This window comes from Ursus americanus, chromosome 20 (genome assembly GCF_024610735.1).
Source record: "Ursus americanus isolate L20-20 chromosome 20, mUrsAme1.1.p, whole genome shotgun sequence".
Taxonomy (NCBI): Eukaryota; Metazoa; Chordata; class Mammalia; order Carnivora; family Ursidae; genus Ursus; species Ursus americanus.
The window spans coordinates 44,366,352-44,388,157 of NC_142146.1; the positions used below are offsets into that span (position 1 = coordinate 44,366,352).

The 21,806-nt window shown below is 41.8% G+C and overlaps 1 protein-coding gene across 3 annotated transcripts in view; it reads right to left on the reverse strand.

Moving 5' to 3' along the window:
* Positions 1–15,527: 15,527 nt before the first annotated feature.
* Positions 15,528–21,806, reverse strand: part of WWTR1 (WW domain containing transcription regulator 1) — a 166,462-nt gene continuing 160,183 nt past the window's right edge. For all 3 annotated transcript variants that reach the window (XM_087870277.1, XM_045812866.2, XM_045812861.2), the window contains exon 7: positions 15,528–18,991. In XM_087870277.1, the coding sequence (XP_087726403.1) occupies positions 18,807–18,991 (185 nt within the window). In that variant the 3' untranslated portion in view covers positions 15,528–18,806. The remainder of the gene's footprint in view (positions 18,992–21,806) is intronic.

Below are 21,806 nucleotides of genomic sequence, written 5' to 3' on the forward strand. Positions count from 1 at the left end.
TCTGAAAATCTAGGCATAAGGCATAAAAGCCTGTGTTTTGTTATTTAGTTTTAAAAGCCTACCAGCTGATGCTTAAAGCCAGCCAGTCTGAGCAACCGTTGACTTAGACTACAGACTGACAGGCACCAAGGGTAAAAATGAGTCACACCTCATTACGGCCCATTGGGAACTCACGCTCTACGATTAATATTAATTAATAGGATGTGGTACACACTAAATCCTAAAGGGTGACACAGGTAATGATGTTCCAGAGGTCCAGAGGCGTCAGGCCATTAGGACTGATTCATCTAAGTTCTCTGACAAGGAAATAAGAATGTAGAGAAAGGGTATCAATTCCTTATTTAGGGGTTTTCATTGATGCAGAACTTGAAAAATGAAAAAGTCAAATCTAATCTCATTATTGTACAGATGAAGAATTAAAACAATTCTTTGACAAGTTTTCACACAAAAGGCCATTTTTCAAATCCAATTAACATTAAATTAAAGAAAAAAGCTTACCATGGATTAGAGGGCTTAAAAGGAAGATACAGGAAACAAAGAGTAAAGATATATGGGCCCCTCCCTTGGTTGATGCTGCTATACACACCCACTCACCCCCACACACACACATTTGGTCATAAGACTGTCTAGAAACTTCTATTCTGGGAGTTGTCAACTTTGTGTTGATTTCGCAAATACATAACTTATGTCTTCATGCTTCAGACTACAAATTCTTTGAGGCAAGGACAGTATCTGATTCAAGCCTGTACCTCCAGCACTTAATAGGGGCCATAGGACAGAGTAGGCAATCAATACATTTGTTGTGTCATTAGAGGGCTATTTATCTATATATACAGATACAGATATCTCACAAGGATTTGCCCTTTGTGATTGTGGGAGCTAGATAGGTAGTGTTGTCTTTGTGTCCGAGGCTGGAGCTTGAGGTCCACGGGGCAGGCCAGCAGGAAGAGGAGATGGACGTAGAGTGTGAGAGAGCAGGAACAAGCTGGAGCACACCTGAGCTGAAGCCCAGGAGATGGATTGAATCCATGTCGGTTCTCGTTGCCTCTGGTTTTGGTGGGACCCGTGTCCTCCCAAAGTTGGGACCCTTCATCATGGAGCTACATACACCCTACCTACCCGAAGGGTCAGTGAAGCTGGAGGAGATACTGGGGAATGTTGTAGGGCAGTCGTAGGGCCCGGAGGCTGCTTTGTGTCAATGAGATGAGCGCGTATGAGCTACAAAACGCTGCTGCTGCCTCCCTTCTGCCCTCGAAAGTTCGCAAGAGTTGTTCTTACGGTGTGCCCTCACAGAAAACATAGAAAAAGGGACTTTGGCCAATGTCGTTTCGCTTAGCCAAGCTGACACATTGCAAAGCCAGGCTCTCCAGCTTGGAGAAAGGAATGGTTTTTTCTGTGTCCATGTTGTGTTTTAGTGTAGATAAGGGTTTCTCGACTTCTACACAATTGACATTTGGTACGGTAGAATTCTTTATCAAAGTGGGGAGGGCGGTCCTGGGCCCTGAAGGATGTCTAGCAGCTTCCCTGACCTCTACTTAGGAAATGCTACAAGCAACCTTTCCTCCTCAGTTTTCACAACCAAAAATATCTCCAGATATCGCCAGATATCCCCTTGGGGGACACACTCACCCACAGTTGATAATCACTCGTCTAGATCACGCGCTGCTTGAGGAGAAGAGCCGTCAGTTCTTTTTCCTGGAAGCCAACATGGTGTTTTGCGTATAAAAGTGCTTAGTGATTATTGGTTGAATGCACACACATGTGCGTAAACAAAGTTTTACTTATCACCAAAGTGACATACATACATTTAAAAGAAGGTGCTCTGCTCCTTAAATGTTTGGGTTCTGACTGCAGAGCACCGCTCTGCTTGGTCTAAATACTCTCGCAGATGATCTTCACCGCTGTGGTTTTAATGACTATGTTCATGACTCCTGTGTCTTTATCTCCAGCCCAGACCACTGCTCTGTCTGCTAAATATCTGGTTTTAAGATTTTATTTATTTATTTGAGAGAGATCAAGAGCACACAAGCAGGGGGAGGAGCAAAGGGGGAGGGAGAGGGACAAGCAGACTTTGCAATAAGCACAGAGCCCCACATGGGGCTTGATCCCAAGACCTTGAGATCATGACTTGAGCCAAAACCCAGAGTCAGAGACTTAATGGACTGAGCCACCCAGGCACCCCTAAATATCTGTTTTTGAATGTTTCATGGGCATCTCAAAGCAACAGTTCTGGGCTGAGCTCTTCCAGTCCTCCATGCGTGGCTCTCCTGAAATCCTGGTCTCGGAACGTGCCATCACGACATTAAGCAGACGCAGAACTAGGAGAATGACGCTAGATGACTGTCCTAACTCCAGAGCCTATGGCACCCCTACCCTTTCAGTGGCTTTCGTCGCCCAGCCCCTGACCTCTGCAGACCCAGCATTGCTCTGCCCAGAACCTGGGGATCCTTGTCTTTGGCCCCACACACTCTTCCAGACCCTGTCCTTGTGTATGCTGTTCCGTGTGCATGGGAATGCTCGTTCCCTCCTGCCCATCAGGATAAACGCTTCTTCTCCGTCCAGACTCCATTCAGGGCTCATCTTGTCCGGGTTCTTCCTTCCCGATAGTCCCCACAGTTAACTGAGAGCCCCCCCACCGCATTCTGCCATGGTATCCTGTATACATCAGAATGGTTGCCCTTCCCTGTTATACACATAACACTTCCTTCTTTCGCTCTGGACTGATATCACCTTGAGCTCAGAAACTCCATCTCAGCAAAGTCGGACCTCTCCCCAACCCTGGGCCCGGAACATAGTGACTGTGCTCTGAATGGGTGATATCATTGTCGTGGAGGTATGACTGAAGTATTCTGCTCAGCACAAAGAAGAAGCTTCTCTCAAGCATTTGAGAATCAAGCATTTGCCATAAAAAATAACCCCAGGGAGCCGGGGGGGCTCAGTTGGTGAAGCGTCTGCCTTCGGCTCAGGTCATGATCCCAGGGTCCTGGGTTCACATCCCACATCGGACTCGGTGCTCAGCGAGGAGCCTGCTTCTCCCTCGGCCTCTGCCTGCTCCCCCTGCTTGCGCTCTCTCCTGACAAAGAAATAAAATCTTTAAAAATATAAATAGCCCCAGCACTTATTGGCAGTACTCAGAAACCTTGGTAAGTAACATACAGGCAGGATTTCACTTGCTCCTCACAACTGCCCAGGCCTCACATGCTGCTCTGTCTTCTCCAAACTTCAGGAAGGCTTCTCTCCTCCCCACAGGCCCCTGACCTCTGCTTGCCCCCAAGCCTGAGCAAGCACGGAAGTGTCCCTTTATTAGCTTATCCGGGGAATCGGCTGACCACAGGGAGACACATTTCCTGTCAGACCCCGGCGAGTATGCCATGTGCTTGCCCAACTTCCCATCGCTGCCAAGCTCTGCTCACCCCAGCCTGGAAAAGAAAAGCCTTTTCTGTTTGTTTTTGAGACGCCTGCAGATTCCTGAGATTGGAGATTCTCATGTTGCAATAGTCCTTTGAATAAAGTTTTTCCTTATCTAAGTCTGTTTTTTTTTTTAACCTGACACAACCTTATGATACAGAAACTATGATTAGCTCCTTGCGTGTAAGAAAGTGGAAAAAGAGGCTTAGAAAAAAATAAACTTTCCCAGGGTCCTATAAACAGCACATGAAAAATCCGAGATCTAAACCCAGATTATCTGCCTATTTGAGGATAAGGGTCCCCCCTCAGCCACGATGCTCGAAACCTCACTAATTCTCCTCACAGCATCCAGGAAGGGAGGCTTGGCGGTGCTCGTCTCAAGTTCCTATAGAGAACTGAAAGTATGAAAATTTTGTTATTTTTTTAAATGTCACAATTGACCCTGTTCATTCATTCATGCTAAGCTGCATTAGTGCAAATGATCAATTAAAATATCGTAATCACAATCAGCATTTTTAGGTAATCTTTCAAAGCACCTGTATGAAGACAACCACATCCGGTTGTCCCCCTACCTCCCACCCCTTGCTCACTCTGCTTTTTACTTCTACTCATTGATGTTCTCCCCTCTGCGTGGAAGAAGCCGGAACGCAGAGGCAGGTTTCTATAATCCTCGGGGTTAAAAACGAAGAGAAGAGAAAAGGCAGGTTCCTGGGCCCCTGCCTCTCCTGCAGCAGCTGGGCAGCCGCCCGGCTGCCCCCCTCCCTGCCCTCTGGTGCCGCCACCCATCGCGAGCTTACACTGGCAGAGCCTGTGATCTGATGTGGAAATCAGGCTTGACATGCGTCAAACCCCTTTAGTAGTCACAACCCATGGGGTAGTTGTGCTATTATTATCACGCTTCTTGAGAAGTGAAGAAACTGAGGCATGAAGAGCTTGAGCAAGAAGCCCAAGGTCACGGAGTGAGTCAGTGGCAGGGCTGGCATTAAACTCAGGACTCCTGGCTCCCTCCCAGCCCCTGGCACACGCCCCTGCCCCATCCCCCCACCTCCCGATGGACAGGCTATGCTGTGGCCTTTCCACTGGCCAGCTCCTTGAGAAAGCTTAATGATGTGCATTCAGTGAAAATCAATGGCAGATGCTGAGCCAGAGGAAAAACCACGGGAAGCTGATGTCAATGATCTGTAGCTGAAAACGCTGTGATCTCGTCTGCTTTTAACTGCATGTGTCTTCGCTGGACGGGCTTCCTCAGGGGTGTTTGGGGATCCCCATTTCGGTGTGTGGCACTTGCTGGCACAGGCGAAGGAGAACCGGGGTACTAGACTTCCAGTAACTGTGCAGCCTGGAAAAGCTCCTCAGTGCCCTCCCCTGGAAAGGAAAGTGATGAGTCAGGCTGTGGCGAAGTTCTTCTCTGGTGCTATCATGCTCTAGTTTGGGGATCGTCAGAAGTAGCCTGGGTTATTAACATCTTGATCCACAGAGCTTAAGGCCCCTTTGGAGAGCTTTTAAAAATCCTAGTGTCCAGTTCCCACCTCCAGAGATACTGGTTTAATTCAAGGAGATTGGAGCCCAGGCACCGGTGGTTTCAAAAACAAACAAACAAAATCACCAGGTGATTCTAATAAGGAAGCTAGTTTGAGAACCTCTGCTCTGGAGTGTTCTCAAACTTGAGTATTCATCAAAAATACCTGGAGGGCTTATTCCCACCCCACAGTTTCTGATTCAGTAGGCTTGGGCGTGGGGCCTCTCAAGGAAGTTCCCAGGAAATGCTGATGCTGCTGGCTCCGAGTCCCCACGTTGAGAACTCCAAAAGTTTCCACACCCTCTGAAATGGTATATATAGTCAGATGAGTATTTTTTTCCCTGCCCTGGGGAGAAAGCTCATAGATTTCATTAGATTCTCGAAGAGACCCATGACTCCAGAAAGGTTAAGAGCCAGAGAAGTAGAGTCAAACCATTAAATTTAAAGCTTTTTGTAGGCAGGGTTTCATAGGAGAGGAGTTTGCAACTTTTTCAGTCTTAATGTAGCCCCGTGTGTGTGTGTGTGTGTGTGTGTGTGTGTGTGTTCATGAATTACCTGGGCATTGCTGGGCTGTATGATACCAACACACTGGCCAGTCTACACTCGGTTTCCAACCCCAAATTGGCACTCGGGACATCGGGTTGGGGAAGAGGGTAAATACGACAACTTTCCTGAGAACCAAATGTGAATTTTGTGGGGAGGCAGAGGGAGAATGCCCAGTGATACCATTGAAACAGAAATAAAACCTCTACAGGTAATCATGCTGTCTCATGCCCATTGACGCTGGGGCCATAAACTTGAGAAAATGAGTGTTGTGCCATAGCAATTACCCTGAGGATCAGTTAAATAACATTTCATCTGCATGAATTATACTCATCCTCTCATCCGAAATGTGGCGTGGGAGGTTCATATATAAACGTTAATGTGTATGATCTTTCATCCTCTCAAATTTTCTATTTTTGTGAATGCTTTATAACGTACACAATACATTAGAGCAGTCATCTGTGCCTACAACTTATAAATAAACAGGCAAACATACAGACACTGGGACTTCATGATAAAAGGTTTGGAGTCTACTCACCAGGTGTGGTGGTCCTCAAACTTTACAGTGAGCCAGAATCACCTGGAAGCTTGCTAAGTGAATGCAAATTCCCAGCCCTCACCCTCCTTCAGATTCAGGAAGTCAGAGACATTCCCATTTTACGCTAACATCTTAGGATATTCTGAGGCAGGTGATCCACTGACTGCACTATGAATCTTGTTCTGAGAATGCCTTAATTTTTCTTTTTCTTTTCTTTTCTTTTCTTTTCTTTTCTTTTCTTTTCTTTTCTTTTCTTTTCTTTTCTTTCCTTTCCTTTCCTTTCCTTTTCTTTCCTCTTCTTCTCCTTCTCCTTCTCCTTCTTGTTCTTCCTCTGTACTAAAAAAACACTTCATTTTCACCCAAAAGCCACGGATCTTCCTGACAACGGAGATATAGGTGAGTGCAAAAAGGGAAACAGAAACAGCAGTCGCCTGACAGAAATTCCAATCCCCCTTATGATACCCCCCCTTACCAGTCCGCACGGTGAGGGGGGAGGGGGTTGAGAGAGGGGCTGATCCCCACGCCCTGGCAGAGCCAGCTGCTGCCCTCTAGTGGCGGCTCCGCCCACCGGCTCACTCAGGGGGCAGTCAGAAGACAGGTTTGGCCATCTTTCTAAGTATCTCCCCATAAAGAAATATTTTCCAAAAGCCTCATCAGTTCAAGACCTGCAAGTGTGAGCAAACAAGTCAACGAAAATGGCACTGTCCAAAGGAAGGGTTGCAGTGTGAAAAACAATATTCTCATACACATATTCATCCATTCAACAAATATTTTGAAAATTTTTGAACAGTCTACCAGGCATTGTTCAAGCTGCTAGCCATAAAAGAAACAAAAATCCCTGTTCTCACAGCACGGATAGTCAATGGGAGGAGACAATGAAGAAGTGAATTCTCTCTTACTGTTTTATGGTGGTAAGTGTTGTGGAGGAAAATAGGGCCTGGGAAGCAGAGAGGGAAAAGCTTACCAAAAAAAGAAGGAAATGAACATTTACTGACCACCACTTACTTATTCACTGGGTATTCTATGTAAGTCAGTTTTCTTCATCTTCACCTCTGTCTCACTGTAATCCCCCTCCTATTATAATAGCCAATTTTACATGTAAAGAAACCAAAGTTTCAAAACTGTAAGAGACTTGGCTAAGGCCACAGTGTTAATTAATAGCTGCGTGGCCTGGAACTTCTTAACTGGTTGGAGGAGTGAAGCCCCTGGCAAATCTGTAAAGGAGACTGCCCACACATGCCCTTTCTTAATGCTCACACACCCACCTTCTCCAGAACTTGGAATTTCTGCGTGGAATGTGCCGGACCTCCCCTTGCCCTGTTAGGGCTTTCCTCTTCTCATTCTCTGAAGCTCTTGTTTTACCCTATGCTAATTCCATAAATGGATTCATGTCCCAGAGTGTAAGGGATTGCTGATGTCTTTTTTAAGATTTTATTTATTTACTTGTGAGAGAGAGAAAGAGCAGGAGGAGAGGCAGAGGGAGAAGCAGACTCCCCGCTGAGCAGAGAGCCCGATGTGGGACTCGATACCCGGACTCCAGGATCATGACCTGAGCTAAACGCAGATGCTTAACCGACTGAGCCACCCAGACGCCCCAGGATTACTGATTATTAATCGTTTGCTAATCCTGTAAATTAATTTTTCTCCATTTATAGCCCAATTAGTCACATCATCATTACCCAAGTAAGATACTTGATTGGGACCTTTTTTCTGGAATAGTCCCTAAATCTTAATGGTGGAAATGTCAGGCCCTCTGGTCGGCAGTGATGAACGTGTTTGCCAAGATTATACCACTTTGAGGGATTAGAGTCGTAGTTAAAATATCAGTTTCTCCTTCTCCGGTCTGTTATCACTATTGGACTCTCAAAAATGCTGTAAGAGAAAGTGTGTTCTTGTGTAGGTGACACAAATCCACCCATCTCCTCGACGCAGCAAATTTGCTCAAACACTAAGGAAAATTATAGAAGGGGAGGATTTTCGTGCCAGGAGAAAATGAGCATTTTATAGCTAAGGAAAATAAAAAAGGACACCCAGGAAAGTTAAGTGGATTTCCAGAGATTACAATTACAATTGACCCTTGAACAGTATAAATTTGAACTGCATTGGGTCCATTTATACATGGGTTTTTTAAAAAATAAATACAGTACAGTACTGTAAATGTGTTTTCTCTTCCTTATGATTTTCTTTAATAATGTTCTCTTTTCTCTAGCTTACGTTATTGTAAGAATACAGTAAAGAATATGTATAACATACAAAATATGTGTTAATTCGCTGTTTTTGCTATTGGTAAGGCTTCCAGTCAACAGGAAGCTATTAGTAATTAAGTTCTGGGGGGAGTCGAAGGTTTTATGCAGATTTTTTACTACCCTGGGGGTTGGCGCCCTGAATCTCATGTGTTGTGTATATCTGTCATTTCTGATAGAGCTGGCCCTAGTGCCTGACTTCCAAGACTGAGGTTTTAGGGGAGTTTGTTTGTTTTTTGTCTACCCATCTTCAACTCTCATTCTTTGAGGATGTTAAGAAAACAGATTGAATTGAATAGAGAGACTCAATATTATAATGATTTCAATTCTGCCTAAACGACTCTTAAAGTGTCATGGTACTGCAATAAACACACAGATACACACACAGAGGAACTAGCGACACCTAATTCCTGGAACACAGCGGGTTGTCAACACATATATTATTTTCCTTCCATTTGTGTTCCCATGCCTTCATTTACCAGTTCCGCACCCCCAGGATGGTCTGCCTGCTCCCTTGTCTTACGTCTCCAGCAAGCCCCAAGCGATCCCTCTCGCTCCTGAACTCTGTTGGCACACACGTGATGCTAAATACATAGCAGTATATTATTTTCTTGAAGGCAGAGTCCATGATTTCAATTTCTTCCTATTCTCCCAGCACCAGATGGGCCCTTGTCCTCAGAGAGGGCCACCAACTTCTCTCCATTCCGGTTCATCTTCACTTCTCTGCCTGTTCTCCTTAAGTCATTCTACTATTGGAAATCTTTCTATGGCTTCCATTATACAGGCCAAACTCCAACTCTGGTACAAAGCATTCGAGCCCCTTCGAGGATTATCTCCACCTGTTTTATTTATTTACTCACCTCCTGCCTCATGGCCTTCTTACACTGTCCCTCCAAGGCCATGGACCTTCTCAGCACTCAAAATTTTGGGCTTTCATATGTGCCGTTTCCCTGAAATGCCTGGGAAACTCCTTGAAGCTAAGGCTCACATTCCATGTCCTAGTTGAGGTTGTTCACTCCTCTTCTTCCTTTCCTACTCTGAGCTCCCATCACTCTTTGCCCTATAATATAAGGCCCCGATTAAATATATGGCTCCTTTGGAGAAAGGACTGAGTTTTCTTCATCCTTGTGTATTTCTAAAGCTTTTGGCACCTTCAAGATGACAAGGGGCTCAGCAAGTACAGAGTGATGAATGAATGAATGAATGAATGAATGAATGAAATATATATTTACTGGTTGTTGGATATTAGTGACTCTGAGAATGTCAGGAGACATTAAAGAAGATCCTAAGAGTCTTACATTCTTTGGCATCCTTGGGAGAAACTAAATCTGGCTTAGGACCTGGGGCCTCAGAACCACCTTAACTCTCTCCTACTACTGGAAACACAACTATCTGGAAGAATTTGTGAGAGGTTATGTCAGAAGAAAATGTTGATAATTCCCCAGCTCAATTTTTGTAATTAGTTCTTTTTTTATGTCAGACTCTTCTTATTCTTACAGAGAGATATACTAGCACAGGAAATTCTTTGATTTGCAGGATTGCAATGATGGGGCCAGCTTCAGGACATGTCCTGTGCAATTACAGAGGGCCCCATCCTCACAAGAGCCCCACAGTTTAATGCTCTAATGTCAATTCTTAATACATTTGAGCAAGGTCCCATGTTTTCATTCTGCACTGGGTCCCACAAATTATGTAGCCAGTCCTGCCAATGAATACATGATGCATACTTTCCAACTTTCCCAGTTTGCTGGGACTTCCCCAATTTTAATACTGAAACTCCTGAGTCTTGGGAAACGCTTTTGTCCCAGGCAAACCAGGACACTTGGTCACCCTATTTCTGATCCTCAAACTGCAAACATAGGAGGCATGCAACACTTTGTTCAATTTCTAATATGACCTAATGACTTACAAGCAGAAGGGTCCATTTAGGACATATAAAACTTTATGGAAAACACTGTGATCCCTGCAAATTATTATTATTATTTTAAGATTTTATTTATTTATGTGACAGAGAGACAGCCAGCAGGAGAGGGAACACAGCAGGGGAGTGGGAGAGGAAGAAGCAGGCTCCCAGCAGAGGAACTGGATATGGGGCTCGATCCCGGAACGCCGGGATCACGCCCTGAGCCGACGGCAGACACTTAACAACTGCGCTACCCAGGCGCCCCCAAATTATTATTTCTAAACACAACTTACACATCTCTGTCAACTACAGTTCAGGCTTAAAATCTCACACTTTTAAGTTACTACAAGAGACCTATTTCAAACGAAAGCCTATAGGAAAGAATTGCGAATTCTTAGGCCAGTGGAAGGAATTCGGTGAATCTATGAGCCACTGTAAATTAAGTGTAAATGTGTGTGTGAGTAACTTACTGTGAACAATACCTAAAGCTTTCATCAGTTTCTCAAAGCCTTCAGAGACAGTGAAAAATAAAATGCATTAGCTAATTGTTTTGGTGAATCTTGAAATTTGGGGGCATTCCAGAGAAAGTTCTAAGAAGCTCTGCTTTGAGGACCCTAATATACCAGACCTTCTGAGGCATCCCTGGAATAAATCCATTCTGGTTTAGGGCCAGAATTCACAGCCCATCTAGCTCTAGTGACCAGAAACTCATCCAAAAAGTCTTTCTAACATGACATAATGTGTCTGATCTTAATTTTATATTCATTTTTTAAAGATTTTATTTATTTATGTGACAGAGAGACAGCCAGCGAGAGAGGGAACACAGCAGGGGAGTGGGAGAGGAAGAAGCAGGCTCCTAGCGGAGGAGCCCGATGCGGGACTCAATCCCATAACGCCGGGATCACGCCCTGAGCCGAAGGCAGACGCTTAACAACTGCGCTACCCAGGCGCCCCAATTTTATATTCATTTTAACCCATTGCATATATTCTGAGCAGCAAGGCAGATATCAGAAATTCTCTAGATTTTAACCTGACATGTACAATACCTTCATAAGTGCCCTTAATGGAAGATAAGTAAGTTATATATCCAGGAGCTTTGATATCCACATAATAATTGTAATTTTTTTAAAAAGTCTCCCCAGAAAAAGATCTTAAATTTGGCAGCTATAAGTTTTTAGTTGAAAATACAAATACATGAATTTTCAAGATTGCAATCCTAAAAGAAAGAAAAAGTGGAAACTTGGATACACTGTAAATGTACAAGTCCCAACTGTCAGCTTCTTTGGCAGCAATGCCTGTCACCCGTTGATTGGTGACAGATTTGTTTACTCAACCAAATCATCTAGGAAGTTCCTTCTCCCCTATTTCGCAGCCAGCCCCTCTTCCCTGTCTGTCCCCTCTGAAACTACTCACTTACTTGGGGAATACGATGGGGATATAATGGTTAGCAAAACAGACCAAGTGCTTTTATCAACTTACGCTGCCCCCAATGGTGCATTTAGGTTTCCCATTTCCCCAGATCCTAGCTAACACATGGTGTCATCAGTCTTTTTCATTTTGCAGTTTGATAGAAATGAAATGTATCACTACTGTCTAATTTCCATCTTCCTGATTAGTAATGAAGCTGGCAAGCTATCTGGCACCCAGTTCCCTGTCCTATACATTTTCGATTCATATCCTTGGCCCATATTTCTATGGGACTGTTTTTCTCATTAACATGAAGTTTGTTGTATATTCCAGATACTAGCTCAGGTCTTGTTCTCAGAAGCATCCCTGATCAAGAACTCATGTACAAGTGACTTACTAAAGAAGTACTATTAAGAAAGGATTTTTCAAGGAATTGAGTATTTACAAGGGACACTGATAAGAGAGTGGGGGAAACAGGACAGGAAAAGGGAGGGAACAAAGCAAGTGTGTGCTCTCAGGCCAAGTCCTATAAAGGCAGTCTCTGCCTGATCCCGCAGGGGACTTTGAATTGTAAGTTACAGAGCCACCTGTCGTTGGCTAAAGGTCATGTTACAGAATGTAAATTCCTATGCATCTACCTCTCTGCACGTGTGGAAGCAAAGTGCAATTCTTTTTAAAGAGTCACAGATGTTAGCTGTTGGAAGCAGAAACATATCAGGGTGGGAGATGGGGTGCACAAAACAGTAAAAAGGGATCTAAGGTGATCTGGATCTAGAACTGATATCGCTCACTATAGACAACAGTATTACGAAAATACCAATTTCACTTTCATATGTGCCGTTTCACTATTAATTCAAGAAATACAAACTGGAAAAAAAAAGTTAATACAGGCTGTAACACTAAGATATTTTCTACCTATACAGACTGAAGAGTCAAAAGTTCTCACCACACACACACACAAAGAAGTAGCTATGTGAGGTGATACAAGTATTAACTAACCTTATTGTGGTAACCATTTTCCAATATATACATACATAAAATCACTACACTGTACACTTTAAACTTATACAGCATGTCAATTATATCTTGATGAAGCTGGAAGAAAAACAGAAACAAGAGACTTATCTGTATTTTCTTTATTGATAGGAAATACATTTTTCATTCAATTTTTGAACTTCATATATTCTACATATTTTCCCTAATATTTTATGGAATGTACAGTGGGGGAAAAACCCACAGTTTTAATGTTTATTCAAATCAAATTTGATTATTTTCATTTTTGAAACTGCATGTTTGTAGGAAAACTTCTCAATCTTCAAAACGAAACAAAACAAAACAAAGAGGCAATATTCAGCTCAATTGGCAATGGTGAGACAGGCCTTTGCATTTGTTGTTATTGGAAGTATAAATTGGTACAGTCTTTTCTTTCAAAAATATTTGACAGAATCTATCAAAATTTAAGATCGCGTGATGTCAAGGCTCCTTTCCTAGGAATTTATCCTCCAGCTATATTCACACGAGAATATGCTGGTTACTGCAGCACTACCCGTAAAGGCAAAAACTAAATTTAAAGAATCAACCGGCCAGCAATCGGGGACATCCATACAAAATATTAGTTGTTAACAATAATCCAGTGTACACTATATGTCCTGGCATGGAAAGACGCTCATGAGATATTCGATGTATCTGTTGCTTACTATGTAACCTTATGTAAAAGATTTAACCTCTTAAATTCTTCATCTATCAAGTAAGGATAATATTGAAATGATAGGGTCACTATGCAGATTAAATTAAATACGTATCAAGTGTTTTGCGTAGTGCTTGGCACATAGTAAATGATCAGTAACTATTAGTAATATCATTATTATTATTAAGAGAAAAAAATGAAAGCTTGAAAATAGCATGTATAATTATTTTTCTTCTGTTAAAAAAAAATCCAACTTATAGGAAAAAAATCTTACTAATTTTTTTAAAGCGTGAGACTTGGGGGATGGAGAAGTTTCACTTTTTACCTTATACATGTTGGTATTTATAACATTTTCAACAAGGAGCGCATGTTAGTTACCTCGGCAGTGATGATGAAATATGGTTTGTTTTTTTTTTTTAAAGATTTTATTTATTTATTCGACAGAGATAGAGACAGCCAGCGAGAGAGGGAACACAAGCAGGGGGAGTGGGAGAGGAAGAAGCAGGCTCATAGCGGAGGAGCCTGATGTGGGGCTCGATCCCAGAACGCCGGGATCACGCCCTGAGCCGAAGGCAGACGCTTAACCGCTGTGCCACCCAGGCACCCCTGAAATATGGTTTTTAAGAAGAATGCATGAGACTACATCAAAATAAAAAGCTTCTGCACAGCAAAGGTAACAACTAACAGAAGTAAAAGGCAAGTTACCAAATGGGAGAAGATACCTGCAAATGATAGATCTGGTAAGGGATTAGTAATCAAAGTATAGAAGAACTTACACAACCCAAGAACAAAGAAAAAGGAATAATCCAATTAAAATGGGCAGAAGACATGAACAGACATTTCTCCAAAGAAGCAGATGGCCACAGACACATGAAAAGAGGCTCAACATCACTCATCATCAGGGAAATGCAAATCAAAACCACAATGAGGTATCACCTCATACCTGTCAGAATGGCTAAAATCAACAAGAACCAAGTGCTGGTGAGGATGTGGAGAAAAAGGAACCCTCCTGCACTGTTGATGGGAATGGTGCAGCCACTGAGGAAAACACTATGAAGGTTCCTCAAAACACAAAAATAGAACTATCCTATGATCCAGTAATCCCACTACTGGGTATACACCCAAAGAATATGAAAACACTAATTTGAATAGACATATGCATCCCCATGTTTATTACAGCATTATTTTCAATAACCAAATTATGGAAGCACCCAAATGTCCATCCATAGATGAAATGGATAAAGAAATGGTAGTATACACACACACACCAGAATATTACTCAGCCATAAAAAAGGATGAGATCTTGCCATTTGCAACAATATGGATGGATCTAGAGGGTTTAATGCTCAGTGAAATAAGTCGGATAAAGACAAATACTGTATGATTTCACTTGTATGTGGGAATTAAGAAATAAAAAAGAGACAAATAATGAAACAGATTCTTAACTACAGAGAACAAACTGATGGTTACTAGAAGGGAGGTGGGTGAAGGGATGAAGGAAATAGGTGATGGGGATAAAGAGTACACTTATCGTGATGAGTACTGAGTAATGCAGAGAATTGTTGAATCACTACATTGTACACCTGAAACTAATATAACACTGTACATCGATTATCCTGGAATTTAAAAAAAAAAATATTTTTGTTTTAAAAAAGAATGCATGAGACTTAAGGCTCTGGAATGTTGGTAAGCTATTCCCACCAGCATCTCGTCTTTCTGTTGTTTAGTTCCTGCTTGAAAACACTCTTTTACTGAGTGCTCTCACCTTATGTTTCTGTGGGAGTGGACAAAGATATCACAACAGTGAGAATCAAGGGACTCAGGGGCAGAGAAAATATACTGTCACAAGGCCACACTCAGAATGAATGATAAGCTGGTCTTCGTTTTGATAACAAGAAGCCACGCTATAATGTTAACAACACCGGAAAGACTGAGAATCCTATAGTTCTGATGTCTCAGTCAAATCTCTGAGGGTGTTAGAAGGACAGTGTGATTTTTTTAAAAATTATATATATTATATATAAATTATATAGATTAGATGTAAACTATATATATATGCACACACTAAAAAAATCTCAGTGGTTTGCTTCAAATAATAGGGGAAACCAGGATTCTGTGGATATTTAGAATACTGAAGACCAGACATTTGAGCCAAAACAATGCTGGCCTACAAAATTTTCTCTTTCATTGTCTGCCAGGAGGGTTACATAAGCCCTTCTTCAGTACCACCCAAAGCCTTGAGTAAAAGGAACATAGACAAATAATGAAAAGACAAAGACTCCAAGTGGAAATTCAATTGTATTTATTTTTCTTATACAGAATCAGAGAAGTAAAAACCAGTACCAAACTCCAGGTAAAATGGTTTGATAGGATTGATTTGGCTGCACACCTTCTGCAGGCATTCTAAATTAAAAATAAACACACATATGTCATATTACAAAACGTAGAAGTAAATTTTTTAAAAAGTTAAAAGTACTAGCACATAAATGATGTAGTGTGTTAGGGAAACGGTCTCTGTCAATCGCCCATTTTCCCAATTAAATTAATCTACATTTCCTTTTTTAACAGCTTATTTTTTTTTCATAAAAGTTGTACTTTCAGAAGTTACTTTCTAATTATGTCGTAAGAACACAACTTATAATTAGCAACACTTCTCTCACCTTCTTCTACAGAGAGCTTTTCTGCCACGCCGGGGTCAAGGGCACCCCCCGCACACTAAATGTTTTACTCTGTCTTACGTGCTGCCCACATGTTGCACAGTCAGTGAAAGAAATGGCATCTCACATCCTAAAGACTCAACTCTACCAATTACTTGGACTTAGTAGAATTGCGAACAGGTTTTGACAATGTATTTACTTCAAGAAAATGTGTTCTATCAGGATATCAATACCTTGAAAGAAAGATCTCTGAAATTATTTTTCCATTTCAATTTTTAATATGCCTTTTCCATGGCAAAGTTGTCAGATGAAATGTTGAAATCTACCTATTTAGGACTGAAAAGACTAGATATCCTGGCAGTTCTTTTATAGTAAGAAACATAAATAGCACCTTATCATGAATTCTGCAGGGGTTTTAACACTTATAATAATAGGAAAAACCCTTTAAAAAGTTGTTCTTACTTTTCCATTTCTAACTTTAGTGTTCTTTAACAAAGGCCATATTTTATGGCCTTAAAAACAAAACAAAAAAATTACATCTGGCTTTGTCTATTAGTAAACACGTAGTCATGGTTCATATTTCATTCTGGAAAAATATCTGTTACGTTCATTAATAAATGTTTCAACTAATTTCACTAAAAAAGAAAAATTCTTCTAGTGTTTTCTAATGCCACAAGCTTACTAGAAAATTACTCCTAAAACTTGATAATACAAATCACCGATGTTTTAACTACTTTAAAAAAGAGGGGTATCTGTTTCTTTTACACTTAATAACCTGAAAAGGAGTCTATAAAAATATTTTTAAAAAATACAGTAACACTGCTCAGTTTTGTTAGGTCCCTTGTTTTTTGTTTTTTTGTTTTTCTTAGAAAGAATGTACAACTCTTTTTGCAATTATTGCTCACAAAAGAGAAAAAGATATTGTGCTCCCTTCAATTTAGTAGCAAACACAAACATCTACCCCGATCTCTCTCAGAGCACTCAGAGAGAGAGAGAGAGAGAGAGAGAAAAGGAATCAGAACATAAACCATAGGTCCTTCAGGAAAAAGAAATCACTTCATTGAGCTGGAAGCAACAGCAGGCTTATGCTCTTGTCCACAGACACGCTCAGCGTCAGCCTGGACAGGGCAACACCAGCCCTGCCCCTCCTTCTCCCCCATAAAGTGCACCAAAGCCCTTTCTTCTACAACAGAGTCTTTCGGTATAAAAGTTGTAGTAGAAAATGGCTCTTTTGTTCTTTTGGGCACCTCTCCTACCATCCTGCTCGTCTTGCTCTTGGGGTACTCTAACTTGTCTGTTTCCGTTTCCCAACTAGCATCCTTCCACTATCTACCGTGACTTCACTACTTCATCTCTGACCTTTTCACTTGCCTTCTTTTCAACCAGATAAAACGTATGCTGTCTGCCTCTATTCTGGTAGGTGGAAAAAGATCTTAGTTAAGATCCCCGACAGATAAGCCCCCTTGGGAATTGAAGGTTCCTCTCAGAGACCTGAATTATTAATGTCTTTCAAAAAAGATATTAAATTCATAGATTATAAATAATGTCAGTTCAAAATATTCAACGATTGAGGACTTCATGGGCAACGCAGGCAGAGTGCACGCCGGGGAACCTGATGTTCTCTCTCAGTCCTTAAAAGCTAATAAAAATGTTTTTGGTTACATAAGAGGTATTGAGTACATATTTCATGCCTTTTTATACCAACTGTAGCAAACAGGGTTAGGATAATATACTTAGGAATCATTTTACTGAAATCAGAAACACAAGTCTCCACCATACACCCTTCAGAGGGTTGTTGGGGTTTTTTTTTACACGTCAGTCAGAGATCTGCTTCATCCTTCAAACAGTTTCATAGATAAGATTATCTTAAACACTTGAAATCTGGAAAGCAAAACCGGTAAGGCTTCAGCATGTAAAAAGCAACAGTTTACCGTGTGTGCTGTCGGGTTGAAAGCTATGTCGTCCTGATGTTTTCAGAACGGTTTCAAAAGACAAAAAATACAGTCGCCACCGATTTATCAAAAACATTTGGCTGCCCTTTGTCAACAGTTACAAAATTATAGTGCTTTATAAAATAAACATCAAATTCTAAGCTGCAATTAAAAAAAATCCAACTTGTAATTTTTAAAAAAAAGTTTTGTTTAATAAATGCTCATAATTAGTACCAAACTGGTCTCTTTCATAAGGTCTGTAGGGTAGGAACTCACGTTCCTGCTCCTCTCCTGCTGGAAGGACGAGCTGTCTAGACGCTATGCAGTAAAGTAATGATGACGGACAAACTACAAGAGGACCACGTGTGCCTTTGCAGATAGAGTAAAAAGATCCATCAGAACCAGCATGGATTCAAAACTACATTGTATTCCATACAGCACAGATTTCCTATCCATACAATGATTTTTAAAGCTTGAGTTAAATATTTTTTTAAAGCATTCGGTACTACTGTCATCAACACAGTTTCTGAAACTGTCAATCAGGTCAAATTTTGTGTACATTTCCTGGACCGAGCCGCCTGTCACAGTCACTGCCTGCGGTCAGCTTTTTATAGTTTATAATCAATTTGATGTATAAATTTCAACTAACACCCATCAAACTTAGTCATGGGGCAGCACAGAGAAAAAGAGAGAAGCAATTCTGCTTCCTCAGGTCTGCAGAGGAACGCTGCATAGCCCGTCACGGGAACGCAGGCCGGCAGAAACTGAGAACAGAGCATTTAACTATTTCACTTAAGCTACTGTCAATCGAATCCAGGCAATGAGGAAACTGGCCGCACGGAAAGGAGGGAGCATGGAGTCATGGAGGCAGAAAGTGGTACACCTGCAGACTTACTCTGCTCCATTGCTTTTTGCCAAGAGGCCCAGGAAATGTCAGGTCACGGCTGCGTCCAAGTTACAACGCTAGTGATCACAGCCAGGTTAGGAAGGGCTCGCTTTTGTTCAGCGCAGACTCTACGTCATTGAAGAGGGGGATCAGATCTTCAGATTCCAAAGTTCCTAGGTCAACGTTTGTTCCTGGGAGACAATCAAGAAAATCAGGGAAGCGGGTCTGCTGCGGATTGATGTTCATGGGTGTCTGTCCTGCGTTTTCCCCTAAAATAGAACAGACAACGACCATTTTAATTCCGTCAGCTCTTGAAGAGTTAACCCAACGCTCACCTTCATTTCCACAGTGCTTCCCTTTAAATGGAAGATTCTACTGCTGCCGGTCTGAAATAGTTCAGCTCTGTGAAAAAGTTCAGCTACCAACGTTCCCGAAACGGAGTTGGTGATGTTCACTCATAAGGGATGCAGAGACGCCGGGTCAATCTCGATTTGTCCTGGGCAGACAGCGCCCAGAATGGATAATAAGCCCAAGAGACAGAAAGAAGCATGGGAAGGCACTGTGGATCCGCCCTGTGACCTCTGCGCCTTCCCCCGGCAGCTGCATGAAGAGCTATTTTGTGAAAGAGGGGAGAGTCCCGCCCTGTAATAAATGCCTTATCACAGAGCTATACTCTTAAGGGTTTCATTGTGAAGCTTGTATCCACCCATGTCATCCCTCCTTATGTTCAAAGACAGCAGTGAGGAGTTTTAACCATGTTATTAAAAAGCTGGCCTCACTGATGGCCCTAGGGATCATTTTCAAAGTATTTTTTAAAGAGAATTCTGTAGATCACCGCCCCCCACACACACACCCCTGGCACCCCACAACTATCTACTTTTCTCACAATGCATACGAGTCACAATGCATGTGAACATATGAAGGTTTTAAGAAGTCTTATTGTAAAGAGATCTGTTTTATTTTGTTTAGGCCACTATTACCTCAACCCATTTAATCATCCAATCCTATTCCGGCAGAATTTATATCCTAATGGAACTGGAGTCCACACAACACAGTTGAGAAAAGGCCGTTGTGGGAAAATGAGATGTCTGGGATATGACATGAAGAATAATGTTCTTTATGAATAACAGTGTAGGAGAAAACATACTGCCTTTTGTGCCAGTGGACTGGGGTCCTTGGCTGTATGACCTTAGACACACGTAACTTGTCTGACCCTCAGTGTACCCATCTGCAACTGGGATTATAGGTCCTTCTTCACACACTGGAGTAAAGCACCGTATACCGTCTGCCACACATCCACGGTTCTGGGCATCACTCACACATACAAACTTATAAAAATACAAAAGTACAATAAATCTTGATTGTGCTGAGAGACAGAAAACCTAGGAACTCAATCACTGCTGCTTACCCAATATCAGAACCTCTGGTTAATTCAAATAGCCCTGATCAATTTTCTGAGAAGCTTCGTAACTAAGGCCAGCTTTGAACCTACAATCATTTCTAAGAAACTTGTTAAATTAGCTTTTGTGTCTTGTAAGTACGGTAACCTTCCTGAAACTGCGTGCAGAAATTTCATTATTCTGAGAAAAACTGGAGAAAATGCATTTTAACCAAATGCATTTTCCAAGGAGAAAAATTACATCTTTCCGAGTGATGAGGGAGACATAATCGAACTTGCCTTCTGGTGATAGCAAAGCTTAATGACTCTTCTGTAACCCATATAATATCAATGACTCTTGGCAATATGTTAGAGGATTTTCGTTGCAAAAGGCAGTAATTTGGGAAATTAAATCAAGTTCAACGTGACCTCAATATCAAATCTGACAAGTTTAACGTGACCTCAACATCAAATTTGATGTTGTAGAAAACAGCATCAAAACAGAACAGGAAATCCCAAGTAACTTTTACTACCCGCTAGACCATAACAGATGGAAATGTGGCTGGAAAACAGTATGTGCCCTGAAGAACTCTCCGATCTCAAGCACTGGGTGTCTTTTTTCCTCATCTCCAGTCAGAACCATTCATCTCTACTGATTTTCCATAGACATTTTCTAATAACTCAAGAACACATTTTTTTTTTTAGCCAAACAAAATCTATTTTAAAGAATTTCTCTTATCCCTTCTCCTCAGACATGGAAAGCATGAGAAGATTCATTACAAGAGTCTTCGTTAAGGTTAACAATCTTAAATTATCTCTTTTTGAATCAACTTGGCAATCACAGAGTGATCTTTTTGGTCTTTAACAGTTTTATCCATTAAAAAGCAGGAGAGACAAAATCCAGGCAATTCTTAAAAGGGTACAATTATTGCAGAATATTCTGGAAGAGTGGATGACTTTTCAACCGTTGCTCTTGCTATTCCCTTTACTCTATTCCACACCACATCCAGCTGTTGTTTCCATGTGTGATTTGCAAAGGGAGTGTGCTTAGCTGGCTTGTTTCCATTCAACATGTGGTCAGTGAATCTAATAGGCCTTTTCTAGCCACACTGGAGCTGTGCCCACCCCCCAGCTTTTCCTCATCTTATTACTGTATTACTTTTCTTTCCTTGAGAAGGTTCATGCCTACTTCCTAGAAAGACTTCACAGACATGACCCTAAACTCCAGGGCTGACACCCACTTAACCAGGTTAACTTGGAAGCCTAGCATTTATCAAGTTCAATTTGTCCATTACTTCAGCCTCTCAGAAGGGGGGGAAGAGAACTTTGGGCCAAGCTCTGTGATCTCATGACTCCCCATAACTCCATGAAGTAAGCATATTACTCCCACTTATAGGTGAGAAATCCAAGGCCTTGGCATGTTCTATCACTTCCCAAAGTCAATACCAAGAAGTAGAGAAACAGGGATTCAACTTAGGTTGCCTGTCTACAAGGACTATGTTCTTTCCAGAATGCCACTTAATTCCATATTTTGGCTTCAAAATATTCCCTACTTTGAGACCATTCTTAAAAGCCACAGGGACGCCTGGGTGGCTCAGTTGGTTAAACGTCTACCTTCAGCTCAGGTCACGATCCCAGGATCCTGGGATCGAGTCCTACATTGGGCTCCTTGCTCCACGGGGAGCCTGCTTCTCCCTCTCCCTCTG